Source organism: Podarcis cretensis (assembly GCF_951804945.1).
Source record: "Podarcis cretensis genome assembly, chromosome: 3".
In the NCBI taxonomy this organism is placed as follows: Eukaryota; Metazoa; Chordata; class Lepidosauria; order Squamata; family Lacertidae; genus Podarcis; species Podarcis cretensis.
This window is the reverse complement of record NC_137172.1, coordinates 33,461,960-33,478,683: the sequence shown is the minus strand read 5'-3', so window position 1 is coordinate 33,478,683 and position 16,724 is coordinate 33,461,960. Positions and strand designations below refer to the sequence as shown.

The 16,724-nt window shown below is 44.9% G+C and overlaps 1 protein-coding gene across 4 annotated transcripts in view; it reads left to right on the top strand.

Annotated features, from left to right (window-relative positions):
* Positions 1-16,724, top strand: part of CDC42BPA (CDC42 binding protein kinase alpha) — a 156,495-nt gene that overhangs the window by 70,147 nt on the left and 69,624 nt on the right. For all 4 annotated transcript variants that reach the window (XM_079969154.1, XM_079969153.1, XM_079969152.1 and 1 more), the window contains exons 6-11: positions 10,326-10,419; positions 11,320-11,520; positions 12,120-12,368; positions 13,251-13,330; positions 14,246-14,412; positions 15,367-15,489. In XM_079969154.1, coding sequence (XP_079825280.1) covers positions 10,326-10,419; positions 11,320-11,520; positions 12,120-12,368; positions 13,251-13,330; positions 14,246-14,412; positions 15,367-15,489 — 914 coding nt within the window. The remainder of the gene's footprint in view (positions 1-10,325; positions 10,420-11,319; positions 11,521-12,119; positions 12,369-13,250; positions 13,331-14,245; positions 14,413-15,366; positions 15,490-16,724) is intronic.

Sequence of the window (16,724 nt, the reverse complement as noted above, 5' to 3'; positions counted from 1 at the left end):
GGACAAGTTAAGGGTTCATAAGTGTTTCCCCCCTATTGCTGCCGTTTCCTTAAATTGGATTTTACGGTTTGATTGATTTTTTTTCAATTGTCTTAATTGGATTTTATTGTTAATGGTGTTACGTTGATTTTGTAAGCCACCTTTGGAAGTTGGTTAGTAGAGAGGCATGGTATGCATATTTTAAATATAATATTCATAAGTTTTGTGAGACCTCATATCATTTAACAGGAGAATGGTTATAGAAGGAATTTGTAGAGTACTGCCTATGCCCACATTGCTAATGTGAAGGTCTTGGCAAGAGTAATGGAATTATTTTAGGACTTTAGGGTGGGGTTTGTGTGGTTTCAGTTTGATAAACAGCTTTTGTGAAAATGACAGACCATATTTTCTTTCTTTTTTTACACATCATAACAAAATTTCCGTAAGAGCAATAATATGATCTTGTTTATGGTGATTGTATGGAGCACATGTTTTCTAACAAACTAAAGGAAATGGAAACTGTGTTTGACTAATGAAACTTAAGGTTTGCAAAATAAGTTTGTTATTTACTGTACTTTAAATTAGATTGGGAGACTTCTGAAAAAATGCAATCACCATCTTGTGGAAACACAGAATGGAAACGGAAGCCCTGCAAATAATTAAACATTGTAATTCAGGATTAGCTTTGATTAACGAATGGCGTGCTAACCTCCAGAGCCTTGGAATAGTATTCCATAATTGTTGCAATTTGTCATGTTTCAGCTGAAGATTATTTATCTCATTTCCTTACAATTGTCTACTCCTTGAGCTTTACAAATTGGATCAGCTGGTAACATGTTTACTAATTTCCCTTGGTGCTTGCTGCAGTTCTTAAATTCAACCTGTTTCCTCAGAATGAATTTTGGTTACAATAGCACCACCCCTCTTTTATCAAACAGTATGGTTTTCACATGGCCTAATCAGTAATCATTGAGTTGACGTGGTGGTTGAATTTTGCAGTGCATTGCCCTACCTGATGATGAAATCTAAATTAAAATTAGAAAACCAGTCAGGGGTGCCACGGGCAACACTGGCCTCTGCCCCTCTTTCCTTCCCTCCCTCCTCTGATGCCCTCTTGTGTCTCTGCCTCCCAAAGGCTTGTGCGGCTGTTTGTTGCAGCAGCCTCTGGCTACAAGCTCCACAGGCAAATGGTGCCTCTGGGGCTGACCAGGCTGTGCTGGTTGCCAGGAGCTGAGGTGGCCTCAAAGTAAGCAAGCAAGCGGGCCCAGGGAGCCCAGCCAGCCAGTCCACCTGCCCTTGCTGTTGGGAATGGATAGACAAACAGTGGCGGAGCTTCATGCTCCGGCACTGGGGGCAGAGAGCAGGCGGAGGCGGGGCTGGCACATGTCCCGGGGTGGGGTGCGCATCCTGGGGGTGGGCTGCGCCGCCGGCAGGGTGCCCAGCGCAGGTGGGGGGCGGCCACGATGGAACCCCACTGGGATCGTGCTGCCGGGGGCGGGGCGCTCCCCCTGCCCCCCTCTTCCTCCGCCAGTTTAGACAAGTCCCAGGCCCCTGTGGGGCAGTGTGAGGAGGCATAAAAAAACAACAACCATAGTGTAAAACCAGTGCAATGGCAACAGGGGCAGTAGGGGAAGTAGGCTGAACATTTTTTTCTGGGTGTTCAGAGGAGAAATCTTGATTCTGAAACTAGGGAAGTGTAGCAGGATGGAGCAAGGGATGCTAACTGTTGGGAAGACTTTGCATTTCATGGTATGTGATGACATCTAGAATTGTGTAAAGGTACAGGACAAATACGACAAATTATTAGGAAGTGGTTTGTGTATGTTAGTTTCTCTAACTCAAGATACATGTACATTTCCCCTGCTGGGTACAGTTTTCCAGGTCATTGATAAGGGATTCAAAAGTTATGGACATTATCTACCTCACTCAATTCTTATGCTCATTGTTACCAGACAACTGGATTTATAATCAGACTTGATATTCAACTAAGTGTTTATGCAGAGTAGACCCATTGAAATTATTTAATATGACTAAATTAGGTCTATTAATTCCTATAGGTGTACTCTGTGTAAAACATACTTGAAAGCACCTCTGTGTTTTTTTGAGTCTGGATTTAAATCAGTTTTTCTGGTAGGAATAATTATAAATAAGCCACAACTTTTGAATCAATTACCCATTATGGATATGGGTGCAATAAAAGTGAACATACATGTAGCTAGAATTATAGGAATGTCTATATATAACCTGCATCTAACAAACCTTCTCTTTATACTTCCCTCCCTTTCCCTTTTGTATATTAAACTAGGGTATTTTTTCAAGAGACTATTTTGTAAGTGCAGTGAAACATGACGAGGCATGCATTCCCTGGCCAAGATTTGTACAGTGTGTGTGTGTATTTTTATGAATAAACACCAGTAACTGAGCACGCCCAAGGCATGTGTATGTTGGCTGGTGAATGTATATCCCGTTGTGTGTTATTGCTTGCTTTGTTAGTATTTTAAATTCATAAAGAAAGCCAGATACCATAAAGCAGATACTTCACTATTTTCCGAATAAAGTCTGGTCAGAAGAATTTAGTATTAAGAAAAGTACATGCTTTAGGAACAAATTTTATTTAATAACAGAATATTTTGCCAAAATGTGCCATGAGTCACATATGTAATATCACATATTTTTCTCATGCTAGTATCAATCAGCATGTGTTTTACTTGAGATCAGAGCTTTCCAAACTGTGTGTTGTGACACTTTAGGGTGTCGGTGTGTTACACAAACTCTCGGAAAGGGGTTAATTTAAGCTCTGATTTGCTATTAAAACTGAATTACTGTGTTGCGAAATGATGCATGTCTAAAAAGTGTGTCACCAACATGAAAAGTCTGGAAAACTCTGCTTGAGATAACCAAAGTGTCAGGCCAAAGACCCATCTTAGTCCAGCATCTTGTTCTCACAGAAGCCAAACACACACAGCATTTTTAAACAGAGAAAAACAGTAATGCAAAACATCAAAAATAACTGCAAATGATTAAGCAAAAAGTAGGCAGTATAGAAAGATGCTGTCTCTACCATAATTTTCTCTTAATAAATATTAATTTAAAAAACAAACTTCTCAAACTTGCAACCACACCTTTCTCCTGGCTATCTGCAAAGACTATCCTTTGTGGTATGGGCGTGGCTTTAGGGAACAGCTCTGAGCATGCTCAGACTGCATTTCAAGGCAGCCTTTCTAGGCCAATACAGTGAAAGCTAGTTAGCCCTCATAATAACAGTTGGGGTGCAAGATTTCATCCTGGGATTGCTTTGAAGGGCAGTCCAATCAATTACATGTTTTTTCTGCTTAGAAACATGTGGGAAGGACCTCTTTGCCATAGCTCTGATCAACCAGAAGGATGCTGCCAATTAATTGTGCAGCAAATTTTATTTAACGTTTTATTTTTTAAAAAAATAAAAATAAAGCATTTATGGAACTGCAGGTGACTTCTGAAGGATTGCTCCTTCTAAGGTCATGCTTACTGTGACACATGGAAGTATCATCGTTTTTCAAAAAATAAAAAAGCTGTTCAGAACTGTCATATGAACGTGTCAGAGCCACCCTGGGTCCCAGCTCACAAGAGACCGAAGTCCAGTCCAAGTTATATACAAAAGGTTTTATTGAAGATCATTGTCGTCATTATATCCAAACTCCGTGGCTCCGCATCTGTTACCCTTAGATGTTAGAAGTCCCCTCTGAGTCCGTCCCTCCCCTGCACCAATTTAAGAGGCCTGTGCTGCTCCACCTTTTCCTCTCCTTCCTTTTCCGCAGGGTCTTCCTGCCCCCCTGTGTTCCTTCTTTCCGGGACTCCCCAGAGGCTGAGTCTTCTCCTGCCTGCTGCCCCCTCCTTCGTGCTTTAGCACCAGGCTCCTCCCCAGAGCTCTCCCCACTTCCGCGCGCCTCCACATTTGAACTTGGCGCGCGTACGTTGCTCCTGACCTTCCTTTCAACAGCCACACTGCTCCCGGTACTGCTTTCCGCCCCTTCCGGCAGGACGTCTTGCCCCGATCTCCTTCCCCCCTCTGCTCCTTGTTCTGTTCCTCCCGACACACTGGTAACTCCACCCTCTTCACTTCGTTCCGGTGGAGAAGCAGGTCTCGATCTCCAACTCCCACTGGCGGTTCCCCCTACGTTCCCCTGCTCCTGACTGCTTCCCCCTTGGGCTCCCCTTGGCTTGACCAGGGGGGCCCCCTTTTGGGAATCCTCCGATTCACTGGACGGACTCATGGACCATCTCGGGTCATTGTCGTCCTCTTCCTCGTCAGGCTGGAATCCTTCTCCCTCACTCTCGGTCTCCTCCCTCCTCTGCGCCTCTCTCCCTGAACCCCTGACATCCATCCCCCCCTCGAAGCCCCCCCTTCCCCCCTCCCCCCCATCGGGTGCGGGTTGTGGGAACTGCAGCTCCTCGGAGGTAGATGCAGGATACAGTTCGGCTACGTCCATGACCTCTGCTGGCAGCTCGGTGTACGTGTGTTCGAATTCGGGTTCTTCACCCAAAATGTTCGCAGTTCCCTCTTCCATTGCTACTTCGTCTGGTGCTGCCAGCCAAGGCCCCTTCAGCCATTTCTTGCGCCAGGCTTCCTCTGGTTGCTCATCCCACCAATAAGAGGGCTCTGTGTCCACCCCCGAACACGATCCCCTGGGCGAGTTTGAGTTCGGCGTTCTTTCCTCGGCTGAAGAAAAACCGTGGAAAGTGCTGCCTGAACATGTGGGGGTAAAGAGCCAGTCATCGAAGTACTCGGCTGGCATGGGTCTATGTGGGAAAAGGGCATGGAACTCGTCCTTTAAAAGAGGTTCGTCTAAAGCATAGTCCGGCACCCACCCACTGGCACTGACTGGTGCACCCTCTCTGACTAGAAAGTATTCTATTCCCTCTTCCCCCCATCTCGAGTCCAGGATCTCTGTGACCTCGTTGAGTGGTTCGACCCTAGGCGATCCCTCCCTCCTAGGTGACTCTGTGCGTGGCTGCGGTACTGTTTCAGACTCCTGAAACCTGTGCGGGGCCTTGTAGGGAGTGAGCACCGACCTATGAAAAACCGGGTGGACTCTGGAACCTTCGGGGAGGGCCAGTCGAAAAGCCACGGGGTTGATCTTAGCCTCCACCTGGTATGGTCCTAGCTGCCTGTGCCCTAGCTTCTTCTTGGCCAACGACTTGGTTGGCATCGCCTGGGCCGCTAACCACACCCAGTCCCCCACCTGGATGTCCTCTCCCACTCTTCTGCCTTTGTCTGCCTGCACCTTATATGCTTGTTTGGCTAGCTCCAAATGTCTCCGCAGCTCCTCGTGCACCTCTTGTAGTTCTGCAGCGAACTGGTCGGCCTCTTGCGGCTCCCCCTCTCTTGGTGCTACGAACCCCGGGAAGGTCCTGGGATGACGTCCATTGTTCGCGAAGAACGGCGTCACCCCCGTCGACGCATGCTTCGTGTTGTTGTAGGCAAACTCCGCCATCGGTAGGTAGTCCACCCAAGCTGTGGGTCGCTGATTTGCATAACATCTCAGGTACTGCTGCATGATCGCGTTGACCCTCTCGGCCTGGCCGTTGGTTTGTGGATGTCTTGCCGACGCTAGGTTGATCTTGACGCGCAGGATACCTAGGAGCTTCTGCCAAAAATTGGAAATAAACTGGCGCCCCCTGTCGGACAGGATGGCCCGCGGCAGCCCATGCGCCCGGAACACGTGGTCGATGAAGAGCTTGGCGGTCTGTTCCGCCGTCGCCACCTTCGCGCAGGGAATGAAGTGCGCCATCTTGGTGAACAAGTCCACCACCACCAGTACCGCCGTCTTGCCTCTGGAACTGGGCAGGTCAGTGACGAAGTCCAGCGCCACCCTCTCCCACGGTTGCTGTGGTGTTTCCAGTGGTTCCAGCAAGCCCGCCGGCTTCTGGTGTACTGGCTTGGACCTCTGACAAGTGTCACATCTGGCGACGTACTCCGCTACTTCTCCTCGCATCTGGGGCCACCAAAAGTCCCTGGCCACCAGTTCTATTGTCTTCTCCCTGCCGAAATGGCCCGCACTGGGAGCGTCGTGCAACTGCTGCAGAACCTTTGCTCGGAGCTCGTCGCTCGGCACGTAGAGGGCACCCTTGTGAGTTAACAGTCCGTCGCGTAACTGGAACTCATCGTCTCTCAGCGAACCCCTACGCAGCTCCTCTATTTTGGATTGTGCAAACTGATCTACCTGCAACGCGCGTCGCACTGCGTCCAGGTCGACAGCGATGGCAGCGCACGCCCACGCCTGCGGTGCAAAAATGTGCCTGGCTGCTATTGGCGCCGCTTCCTCGAGATATTGCGGTTTCCTGGAGAGCGCATCGGCTATAACGTTGGAGTCCCCTGGGACGTACTCTATCCTGAAGTCGAAATCCGCGAAGAACTCTGCCCAGCGCATGTGTCTTTGGCTCTGGAGTTTCGCCGTGCGCCAATACTCTAAATTCTTGTGATCCGTGCGGACCTGCACTGTGTGCTTGGCTCCAATGAGGAAATGTCGCCACGCTTTGAATGCTGCGTGAATGGCTAACAGCTCCCTGTCCCATATGGTGTAGTTTTGCTCCGCTTTGCTGAGCTTTCTGGAGTAAAAGGCACCGGGTCTCCAGTTTCCATGTGGATCTTCTTGCAGGAGTACGGCTCCAACCGCTCTGTCTGACGCGTCGGTCTCTACTCGTATGGGCTTGCCTGGATTCACGTGCAGCAGCTGCTCCTCGGAGGCGAAAAGGCTTTTAAGCTTCTGAAAAGAGCGCTCCGCCTGTTCCGTCCACACGAACCTCTTTTTCTTGGAACTGAGAGTGTCCGTGATCGCTGCCGTCTCCTTTGCAAAACCTCTGATGAATTTGCGGTAGAAGTTGGCGAAGCCGATGAATCTTTGGACTTCCTTCCGATTGCGAGGGCTCTTCCAGTCCAACACCGCGCGGACCTTGGCGCTGTCCATGGCCAGCCCCTTGTCGGACAGCTTGTAGCCTAGGAAATCCACGTCCGTCACATCAAACTGGCACTTCTCTAACTTGGCGTAGAGCTTGTTCTCCCGTAGTCTCTGCAGGACTTCCTTTACGTCCTTTTCATGGGCCTCCTCCGTTTCCGAAAAGATCAGGATGTCGTCGAGGAAACACACGCATTTCTTGTAGAGAAGTCCCGCTAGCACGTGATGCATAAATGCTTGAAAGACGTGAGATCCATTTTGGAGACCAAATGGCATCACTCTGTATTCGTACGTGCCCAGAGGCGTGAACATGGCCGTCTTCCATTCATCGCCCTCCCGGATGCGTATGAGGTTATACGCTCCACGCAGATCCAATTTGGTGAAGATCTTCCCCTTCCTTACGGTTGCCAGGAGATCATCTATCTTGGGCATGGGGAAGGCCTTGGGTTTGGTCTTACTGTTTATGAATCGATAGTCCACAATGAGTCTTTTTTGGGGCGTGTCCTTTTTCTTTACAAAGAAAACAGGACTGCCCCCCACCGCTTTCGATTCTCGGATGAATCCGCGCTTCAAATTGTGCTCTATGAACTCCCTGAGTTCTTGCATCTCGTCCTCAGACATGGAATACAGCTTTGCAGTCGGCAACTGCGCCCCTGGCACCAGGTCGATGGCACAATCATAAGGCCTGTGGGGCGGCAACTGGTCAGCTTCCTTCTCGCAGAAAACCTCCAGGAACCCCTCGTACTTGCGGGGTACTGCCTGCACCATGCCAAGTTGCAACTGCTGCTCAGCTCCCTCCTCCTGGCTGGACTGGATGCAATGTTGAGCACAGTACGATGAGCAAAAGGTGATCTGCCGTTGGTACCACGCTACAGCAGGACTGTGTCTCTCCAGCCAACTCATGCCTAATACTATAGGCGTGTCTGAAAGGCGGGTGACATTGAAGCTGATGACTTCTCGATGATTTCCAATCCTCATCACCATGGGAGGCGTCTGTTGCACAACTTGTCCTCCTAGCAATTTCCTGCCATCCACCGTGACTACGTTCAGAGGTGTTGTCGCTGGCAGAAGCGCTATGCGATGCTGCTTGACAAAGTGCGTCCCCACAAAATCTGCGTTGCTCCCAGAATCAATCGTGATGGGGACTTCCAGGGTGGTCCCATTCGGCAACTGAAGTGTTGCAGTGAGCTGCACCGCTGGCTTGGGTGGTAAAGGGTCTGTGCGTTGCAAAAGCGCTGGGGACTGCTCTACAGATTCGCCTGGCTGAGCCCCAGCAGCTCTGCTTCCAGCCAGGCACTGTCGTTTCCCTGAGGTTGCTCTGCTTGCATCATTTCTGCTGCAACAGTTGCTAAAGCTGCAGTGTGTTTCTGCAGCCTCTGGGGACACTCTTTCGCCATGTGCTGTGCACTGTCGCAAATGTAACACTTCCTGGTCCCTCTAGGAGGCTTTGCCTTTACTGCACCGGAAGCTGGGGCTCTGGCTGTTGCTTGAGCCTTAGCACCACCAAGTTCCATGGGCTCCTCCCCCTGCCTTCCCAGTGGCGAAGGATGTGACTGACTGAACTCCCTGGGGATGAAAGAAGACGTCCTCGCTGGTGGACGCACCTGACGTTCTTCCTCAGTGTGCCAAGGACGTCCCTCGTGCCTTATCCCAATCGCCAAAGCCCTCTGCACAAGCTCCTCCAGGGTCTGGGGTCTGTCTCCCCTGGCAAGTTCATCCTGAATGGGACCGCTGAGCCCCTCCCAGAACAAATCCCTCACAGGTGCACAATCCTTCTCCCAGCTTAGCGCAGTCAGTAAAGCAAAAAATCTGGAATGGTACTGACGCACAGTGGCTTTGCCTTGCCGCAATCCAAAAATTTCCCTGCGTGCAAGATCCACATCTACAGTTGACTGGAAGCAGGCATCCATTGCTTTAATGAATTCATCTGCATCGCGGCGGGCAGGGCCATCTTCACGCCACAAATTGCGCAACCAGTCTCTGGCCGGCCCATGCAAGTGAGAAACAATAAACCCCACTTTCTCCTCCTCATCTTTAAAGTCATGACGAAGCAAGTGCAATGCATACAAAACGTCTGCTCTGAAACTGGGGTAGTGCTTCAGGTTCCCATCGAAGTGGGTGACTAGGCGGCCCCCCCTCCGTCCAAGTCCAATCCCTTCTGATCTGGACCCTGGGAACCCTTCCCTGCTTGCACGTTCCCACCTGGTTTGCAGGTCCTGGCAGCGCTTCTCCATTTCGTCATGCTCCTTCTGAGACGCAAGGACTGCAGCAGTGAGTTCGGAAACTGTATTTCGCAGAGCTGTCAACTGCTCCTCCGCACTCATGGCTGTCACCGTTCGTGAGCTTTGCAAAAAAAAAATTTTTGCGTTCTTTGGAGGGGACTTACTGTCAGAGCCACCCTGGGTCCCAGCTCACAAGAGACCGAAGTCCAGTCCAAGTTATATACAAAAGGTTTTATTGAAGATCATTGTCGTCATTATATCCAAACTCCGTGGCTCCGCATCTGTTACCCTTAGATGTTAGAAGTCCCCTCTGAGTCCGTCCCTCCCCTGCACCAATTTAAGAGGCCTGTGCTGCTCCACCTTTTCCTCTCCTTCCTTTTCCGCAGGGTCTTCCTGCCCCCCTGTGTTCCTTCTTTCCGGGACTCCCCAGAGGCTGAGTCTTCTCCTGCCTGCTGCCCCCTCCTTCGTGCTTTAGCACCAGGCTCCTCCCCAGAGCTCTCCCCACTTCCGCGCGCCTCCACATTTGAACTTGGCGCGCGTACGTTGCTCCTGACCTTCCTTTCAACAGCCACACTGCTCCCGGTACTGCTTTCCGCCCCTTCCGGCAGGACGTCTTGCCCCGATCTCCTTCCCCCCTCTGCTCCTTGTTCTGTTCCTCCCGACACACTGGTAACTCCACCCTCTTCACTTCGTTCCGGTGGAGAAGCAGGTCTCGATCTCCAACTCCCACTGGCGGTTCCCCCTACGTTCCCCTGCTCCTGACTGCTTCCCCCTTGGGCTCCCCTTGGCTTGACCAGGGGGGCCCCCTTTTGGGAATCCTCCGATTCACTGGACGGACTCATGGACCATCTCGGGTCATTGTCGTCCTCTTCCTCGTCAGGCTGGAATCCTTCTCCCTCACTCTCGGTCTCCTCCCTCCTCTGCGCCTCTCTCCCTGAACCCCTGACAGAACGTCATATGAAAATTTAAATGCACATTTAAATTGATGATGTATTAATTGATAAAATGCTATGTAATTAATTGACCTAAGATTTCTTTAATCAGATGATGGCCTCTTAGAGAAATACATTTTAGTCTCAGTTGTCTCCAAAATGATACACAAATAATTTTGAATGCAACATGTTTTATTGCACTTGTCTCAATATAATGAAAAACAACATGGAATGACTCAAATAAATTTCTTTTATAGGGACATCAAACCAGACAACATCCTGATGGATATGAATGGACATATTCGGTTAGCAGATTTTGGTTCTTGTCTGAAACTGATGGAAGATGGAACGGTAAATAATAATAAAAACAAAGCTAAAATATAGTTTTAGTCACCTTCATTTCTGTCCCTAGTCTGCCACTACATTTTTTGATAATATATTTGATAATTTATCTCATATATTTCTTAATATATACGGTACTTCTGTAAAAACTGTAGTTTTATGGTAATGTAATTACACTTACAGCATAAAAGGGACACATTTTATCTGGGTGACTAATTGATTAGATTGATTCACTTTTCACCATTATTGTCCATTAATGTTTAATAAATTTCATTACTTCAGTCCTCTGTCTATTTCATTTATTATAGCAAAAAACTATCTGTAATTGTATACAGTATATCTGTAAAATAAATACATGCCAGGAGAAATGAAGCTTATTTGCTGTATCTTTTTAAATGCAGAATCCTACAGAATTTGGGGTCCTGTGGTATTCAATTAAATTTTACTCAAAGTGGACCGATTGACATTAATGAAAAGATTCATTGGCATGGAAGACTCCTAAAATGTTTGACATTGTCTGGAAGAAATACAGTACAAGACTATAGGAATATAGACACACACAGCATTTCACTTCAAGTGTTGGGAACTAAATAAGAATGCTGCTTTTAAGTAAATACTGTAATGGGGGGGGGATGTTATATTAAAGACTTGTGTTACCTGTAACATTACCATGGCCTGCTGTCAAGCTACTTCCTTTATTTTCATCTCCTTGGGCAAATCACCACATGAAAAGAATGATTGATCTTACCTGAAGCGTAGATTTGATAGGTTCTCTGTCGCGTGACAAGGGGCATAACCATTCGGGTCCTCAGTAGCTGTATCAAATCAGAAATTTATATATTCACACCAGTACTGAAACACACATAATATTATAGATCATTTTAGTAATAGAATTTATTGTCCCTTCAGGTTCAGTCTTCGGTGGCAGTTGGAACACCAGATTATATCTCTCCAGAAATCCTGCAAGCCATGGAAGATGGGAAAGGAAAGTACGGTCCTGAATGTGACTGGTGGTCCCTTGGTGTTTGCATGTATGAAATGCTTTATGGTGAAACACCCTTTTATGCAGAATCCCTGGTGGAGACATATGGAAAGATAATGAACCACAAAGTGAGTGGGGCAGTATTTGTGAACAGATGACCAGCAATTCTGCTCAGTGCTTTATTGTCCTTAAGATGTTAACATTGATTGTTTCACCAAGAGAATATATTAGCTTCAATAAACTATAGGCTTGGCTTTTAGCTGCTTCAATGCTTAGAGTACTGTCTTTGTTGACCTCAGATGTTCAGGTTTTACTTTTCAGTGGTACTTTTACTTTGGACATAGTGGAAGTCCTATAATCACTACATATGAATATATGTTGGCTGTGTAACACTATTGGAAAGTGATTGGATAATTCATTGAGTAATGGAGTGCTGTATGCTTGACAAAATTAACATATTTAACTGTAAAATAATTGCAGTAGAAATGAATTAAAGATACTGCCACTGTTTTTCCTTTAAAAAGTCCAACTAGCCACTGAGGCTGCATTTATAAACACATACATTGGTGAATAGACCATGTGTTGTTGTCTTGGTTCAATTATAAAGAAATTGCCACAGAATTACTAGGAAATATGGCACTGTTCTTTTTATAACACTGAACTGTTTTGTTTTGTTTTGTTTTGTTTCACAGTATGATCCTAATTCTCCCATCTTTTTTTCTTTAAGGAGAGGTTTCAGTTTCCTGTCCAAATGACGGATGTGTCTGAAAACGCCAAGGACCTAATTCGAAGACTCATTTGTAGCAGAGAGCATAGACTTGGGCAGAATGGAATAGAAGACTTTAAAGGCCACCCATTTTTTTCCGGGATTGACTGGGATAACATTCGAAACTGCGAAGCACCTTACATCCCTGAAGTTAGCAGTCCAACAGATACATCAAATTTTGATGTAGATGATGATTGTTTAAAGAATTCTGTAAGTTACTACAGAGCAACTTCTGCAAACTTTGATCTCCCAATCCCATTTTTTGGACTGAATACGCCCAAAATACAGCATTTATATCAGATTACATTAGATTTCAAGAAGATACCTGTTTTTATAGCCGAAAGGAGTACAAAATAAACCATAATTGAGGGGGCTTTCTGTTTGTTTTTTAAAATGTGTTTTTATGGTGTGTTAGTTGCATGCTGACTTGCAAAGAAGGCTTAAAATAACAATGAGTTTTTTAAAAAAGCTTGCCTGCCTTCCCAGGAGAGAAAGCATATAGAATATATACATTTTCATTTTAAAAATGTATACTTCATTTTCACCATCTGGGTCCCAAAGCAGCTTACAAAATAAAAATACAGAACATACAAAATATGAAACGTATATCAAACATTAGTAATTTTAACATCAGAGTCCCATTCTCTGGGATTCCAGTCCTCCTGGAATTAAAAAAATGAACAAGGCACCTGAAACTTAGCAGGTACTTGCCTAATTTCTGTTGGGAGGGAGTTCCATAAAATTGGTCCCACTACTCCCCATTGACATGCAGTCTTCAGGCTGCTTTTTCGCAATCTACCTCTCTACTTTTGATTACTGAGTGCTACCGGGAATGAGAAGCCCTGGGCTAGAAAGGGGACTGCAGTATCATATAAAGGCCCAGGAAAAACAGCTGCATCAATTCTATGGTGCTTTTTTTAGCTCATGGATGGTAACATTGCAACCACCAAGAATAGGGGAAAGGTACTGTTATTAATTTATATCCTAAGGCTATTTGCTGTTTGCCCTCGAAGAGTGCTCAGTTGATTCAGATGAAATATATCAGCTTTTGGAAACTAATGACATCAAATTTAACATGCTTTTATTCCACAGGAGACAATGCCCCCACCAACACATACTGCATTTTCTGGCCATCATCTGCCCTTTGTAGGATTCACATATACAAGTAGCTGGTGAGTAGAAGCCTTGGGTTTTCAAGAGACTTTGTATACTTTAATCTAGAAGAAGGCAAGTTTATCTTATTTACAGTTGTCACACAAAGCATGCATTCTAATGCAATGTTAATAACAGACATATTTCTCCTCCAAATGTAAACATGTAAAGTATTTCTGTTTCCTTTCTATTGCTTGAATGATGGCTGGATACAAATATGTATTGCTTTCTTTCTTTAGTGAAGTAGAAATAGTAGTTCGCTGGATGATAATGACACAACCAAATGTTCAGGCACAATTTATTTAGCTATGGGGAGAACTGATCATCTGATGACACCATACGGCTTGCACTCATAGGGCAGAGCCTACATAGTTCACTACATTATTTAGATGTACACATAAAATGTTTTTAACAGTGCAATCCTATACAGGACTATTTCAGAAGTAAGCTCCATTAAATTCAGTGGAACTTTTTTTTGGGTCAGTGTGTGTCAGTTGTACCCAAGTTTAAGAATGTGATGTGTGTTTCAAGCAGTGTTTGCAAACACTGTACCATACAGGTGCATTCTTCAGGATGCCATGACTGGTGCAACTGCCTGTTGTGAATACATGGAGTGGCAAATCAAAGTTTGCCACTACATAATGTGTGAAATAGGCAGAACCTGTACCACTTTTTTTAAAAAATGTGTATGATGCCTGTATTTTAGAGTAATCTGCAAATGTTGTATCTGAAGAAGTGTGCATGCACACGAAAGCTCATACCAAGAACTAACTTAGTTGGTCTTTAAGGTGCTACTGGAAGGAATTTCTTTATTTTGTACTGCAAATGTTGCACACAGTTTTTTAAAAAATGAATTGAATTATCGTAATGTGATAAAATAGTTGAACTGCTGGAATAATGAGTAAGTTGGCTTTTTCATGTTTCTATCTTCGCAGTGTCCTTTCAGACCGCAGTAGTCTAAGATATGCAGCTGGGCAACGGGCTATGGATCTCGATGCCAACGTTCAAAGGACACTTGAGGATACCTTAGCAACAGAAGCATATGAGAGGCGAATAAAGCGCCTGGAGCAGGAAAAACTTGAACTTAGCAGAAAACTACAAGGTATTCCTATAAGGATATTTAATCATTTACTTGAATTAAATTCATTTAATATATTCATTGGATAAAATGAATATATTACCCATATATAACATGAGTAATAACTTACCAAGTTTGCCATAGTCACGGCTTAGTAAAAATGACCACTGGAAGCCAATTGAAGAACTAGGATTCCTCTTATGATTTTTCAAAAATATCTATAAATGGCTTAGGGAAAAGGGACTTAGGCAATCGCAACCACCATTGAACACAATGTGTTTTGACTATGCATGATTTGGGCTTTGCATGCTATCCCTGGAACGTAACCCCGTTTGGTTGGGAGTGTCCTATATAGAGGAGAAAAGGACTTGCCACCTAAACTTGTGAAACTCCAAGAGAGGGAGGAAAGTGAAAAAAGAAAAGGAGACATTAGCAGAAACCTTACTATGTATCATAATAAAGTGACAAAGGATTTGAAGAATTAATTGCATCATTTGTTTTGCTGGACATAAGGAACCATGATTTCACATTAAATAGGCATAAACAGTACTTGTTTTATACATTCAGTGCAAATGCTGTTACTTAGTCTTATTTTTACTTCAGGTTGTCCATCCTTTGTTCCTGTAACATGGGAACATCTGGACAGTTTCATGCACATGTTCCTAATGTTCCTGATCACTCAAGGGGAATAGGGCTGTTTTCTTACTCTCAAAAAAGGGGGAAGTCCAAGCTATCTTGAGTGAGGAAAATGTTTATTGATCCATTAAAGATTCTTTTACTTCACTGCATGTGAAACAGATGATATGTGTTTTTGACAGCTACCAGGCCATAGACACTGCCTTGGGCATTCCGTGGGCAGTATTTTATGCGAGGTCTCAAGGTCCAGTAACTCCTATATGCTCAGTAACTGGATTGAAATTTGTGGATGTAGTCTCTCACAAGTGTCCCTTTCCCTCCCTTTCTTTTTTTAAAAAAAAGAGTCCACGCAAACAATCCAGGCCCTGCATTATTCAACTGTAGATGGTCCGTTAACAGCAAGCAAAGATTTAGAAATTAAAAGCCTAAAAGAAGAAATCGAAAAACTAAGAAAACAGGTGACTGGTAAGTCCTAGCTATTTGGCATTTTAACTCATCACTAGTTCTGTTTCTGCTTTTTATGTTCCATTTAATATTTATCAGAAAATAAGGAGCAAACAATATTTGTCTACACAAACATCCACGTTTACATTATCAATTAGTCTACACGTTTGAGTGAGGTGTGGTTCATTCCTTCTTCACTGATGCATTATTACAGCCTCTGTACCTCATTTGGAATGCTGTGTGCAGTCTGGTATCCCCTTCTCAAAAAGGATCTCGGAGATACAATTTCAAATTGGATTGTGAATCTGGCTTGTTTGGAAGCCATGGTCCATGTTTCCATGTAGTGAGAATCTATGGTTTAACTGCAGCTACCAGATTCGTGTCACCACTAACATGAAGAGAGGAGCGAAGTGGCAGTGAAGGGGCTCCATGTGTTTTTATGCAGCCCATGCGAATCCTGGCTTGTTAAGACAGGATACAGTTGTGTGACTGCCTGCAGCTAATGGTTTCAGTAACATTTTTCTGAGGCAGATATTTGGCCTATGCTCACTTTATGATTTTGCTTGCATAAGCAGTTCAGTGACCAGTTTGCCCTAACTCATAGGCCTACATGAGTACACAGTAGCACTTCTTCCAGCTGTGCCTGGCAGCAGGGAGACTGTTCAACATTCCAGAAAGGTTTTTCTGATTACCTTTGTAAACACAAGGAGGGTAGCCATGAAAATTGGGAGCTTGCCAGCCTTTATAAGTGGAGTTTGGTATTTATTCACATTTGCACATATAGAATTAAATAATTCATCCCCATCATCACAGCGGCTGTTGTCCTTAGAGATTGAACTCTGCCTTTTCAGTTAATATTGGCTCTTGATATTTTAGACATAATGAGTTTGTGATCACAATTCTGATTGTAATTGTACTTGCTTGCTAGAAACAAAGTTTTAAATAAATAGTGTATCAACTAAACTCATGGTTTTCTTGGCATTTTGAGTGAGACTGTGGTTTGGCTGTGGGGTTGGAATTAAATTGAAAGATAAGATCATTCTATTTGAGGAGTTTTTTTATTTAAAAAATCCTAAAATATAGCTGTTTTTTCATGAACACAACTGTACAGGAATGTATTTTCTGTCCAAAACAACTGTAGATGGAAAAACTACACTGAATAACTCTGGCATCCCAACTTTGTTAGGGTATGCATGGAAGAGTTTATGATCTGATTTGGTTTCTTGTATAAATCACTTATTCAAGTATGAATGCTG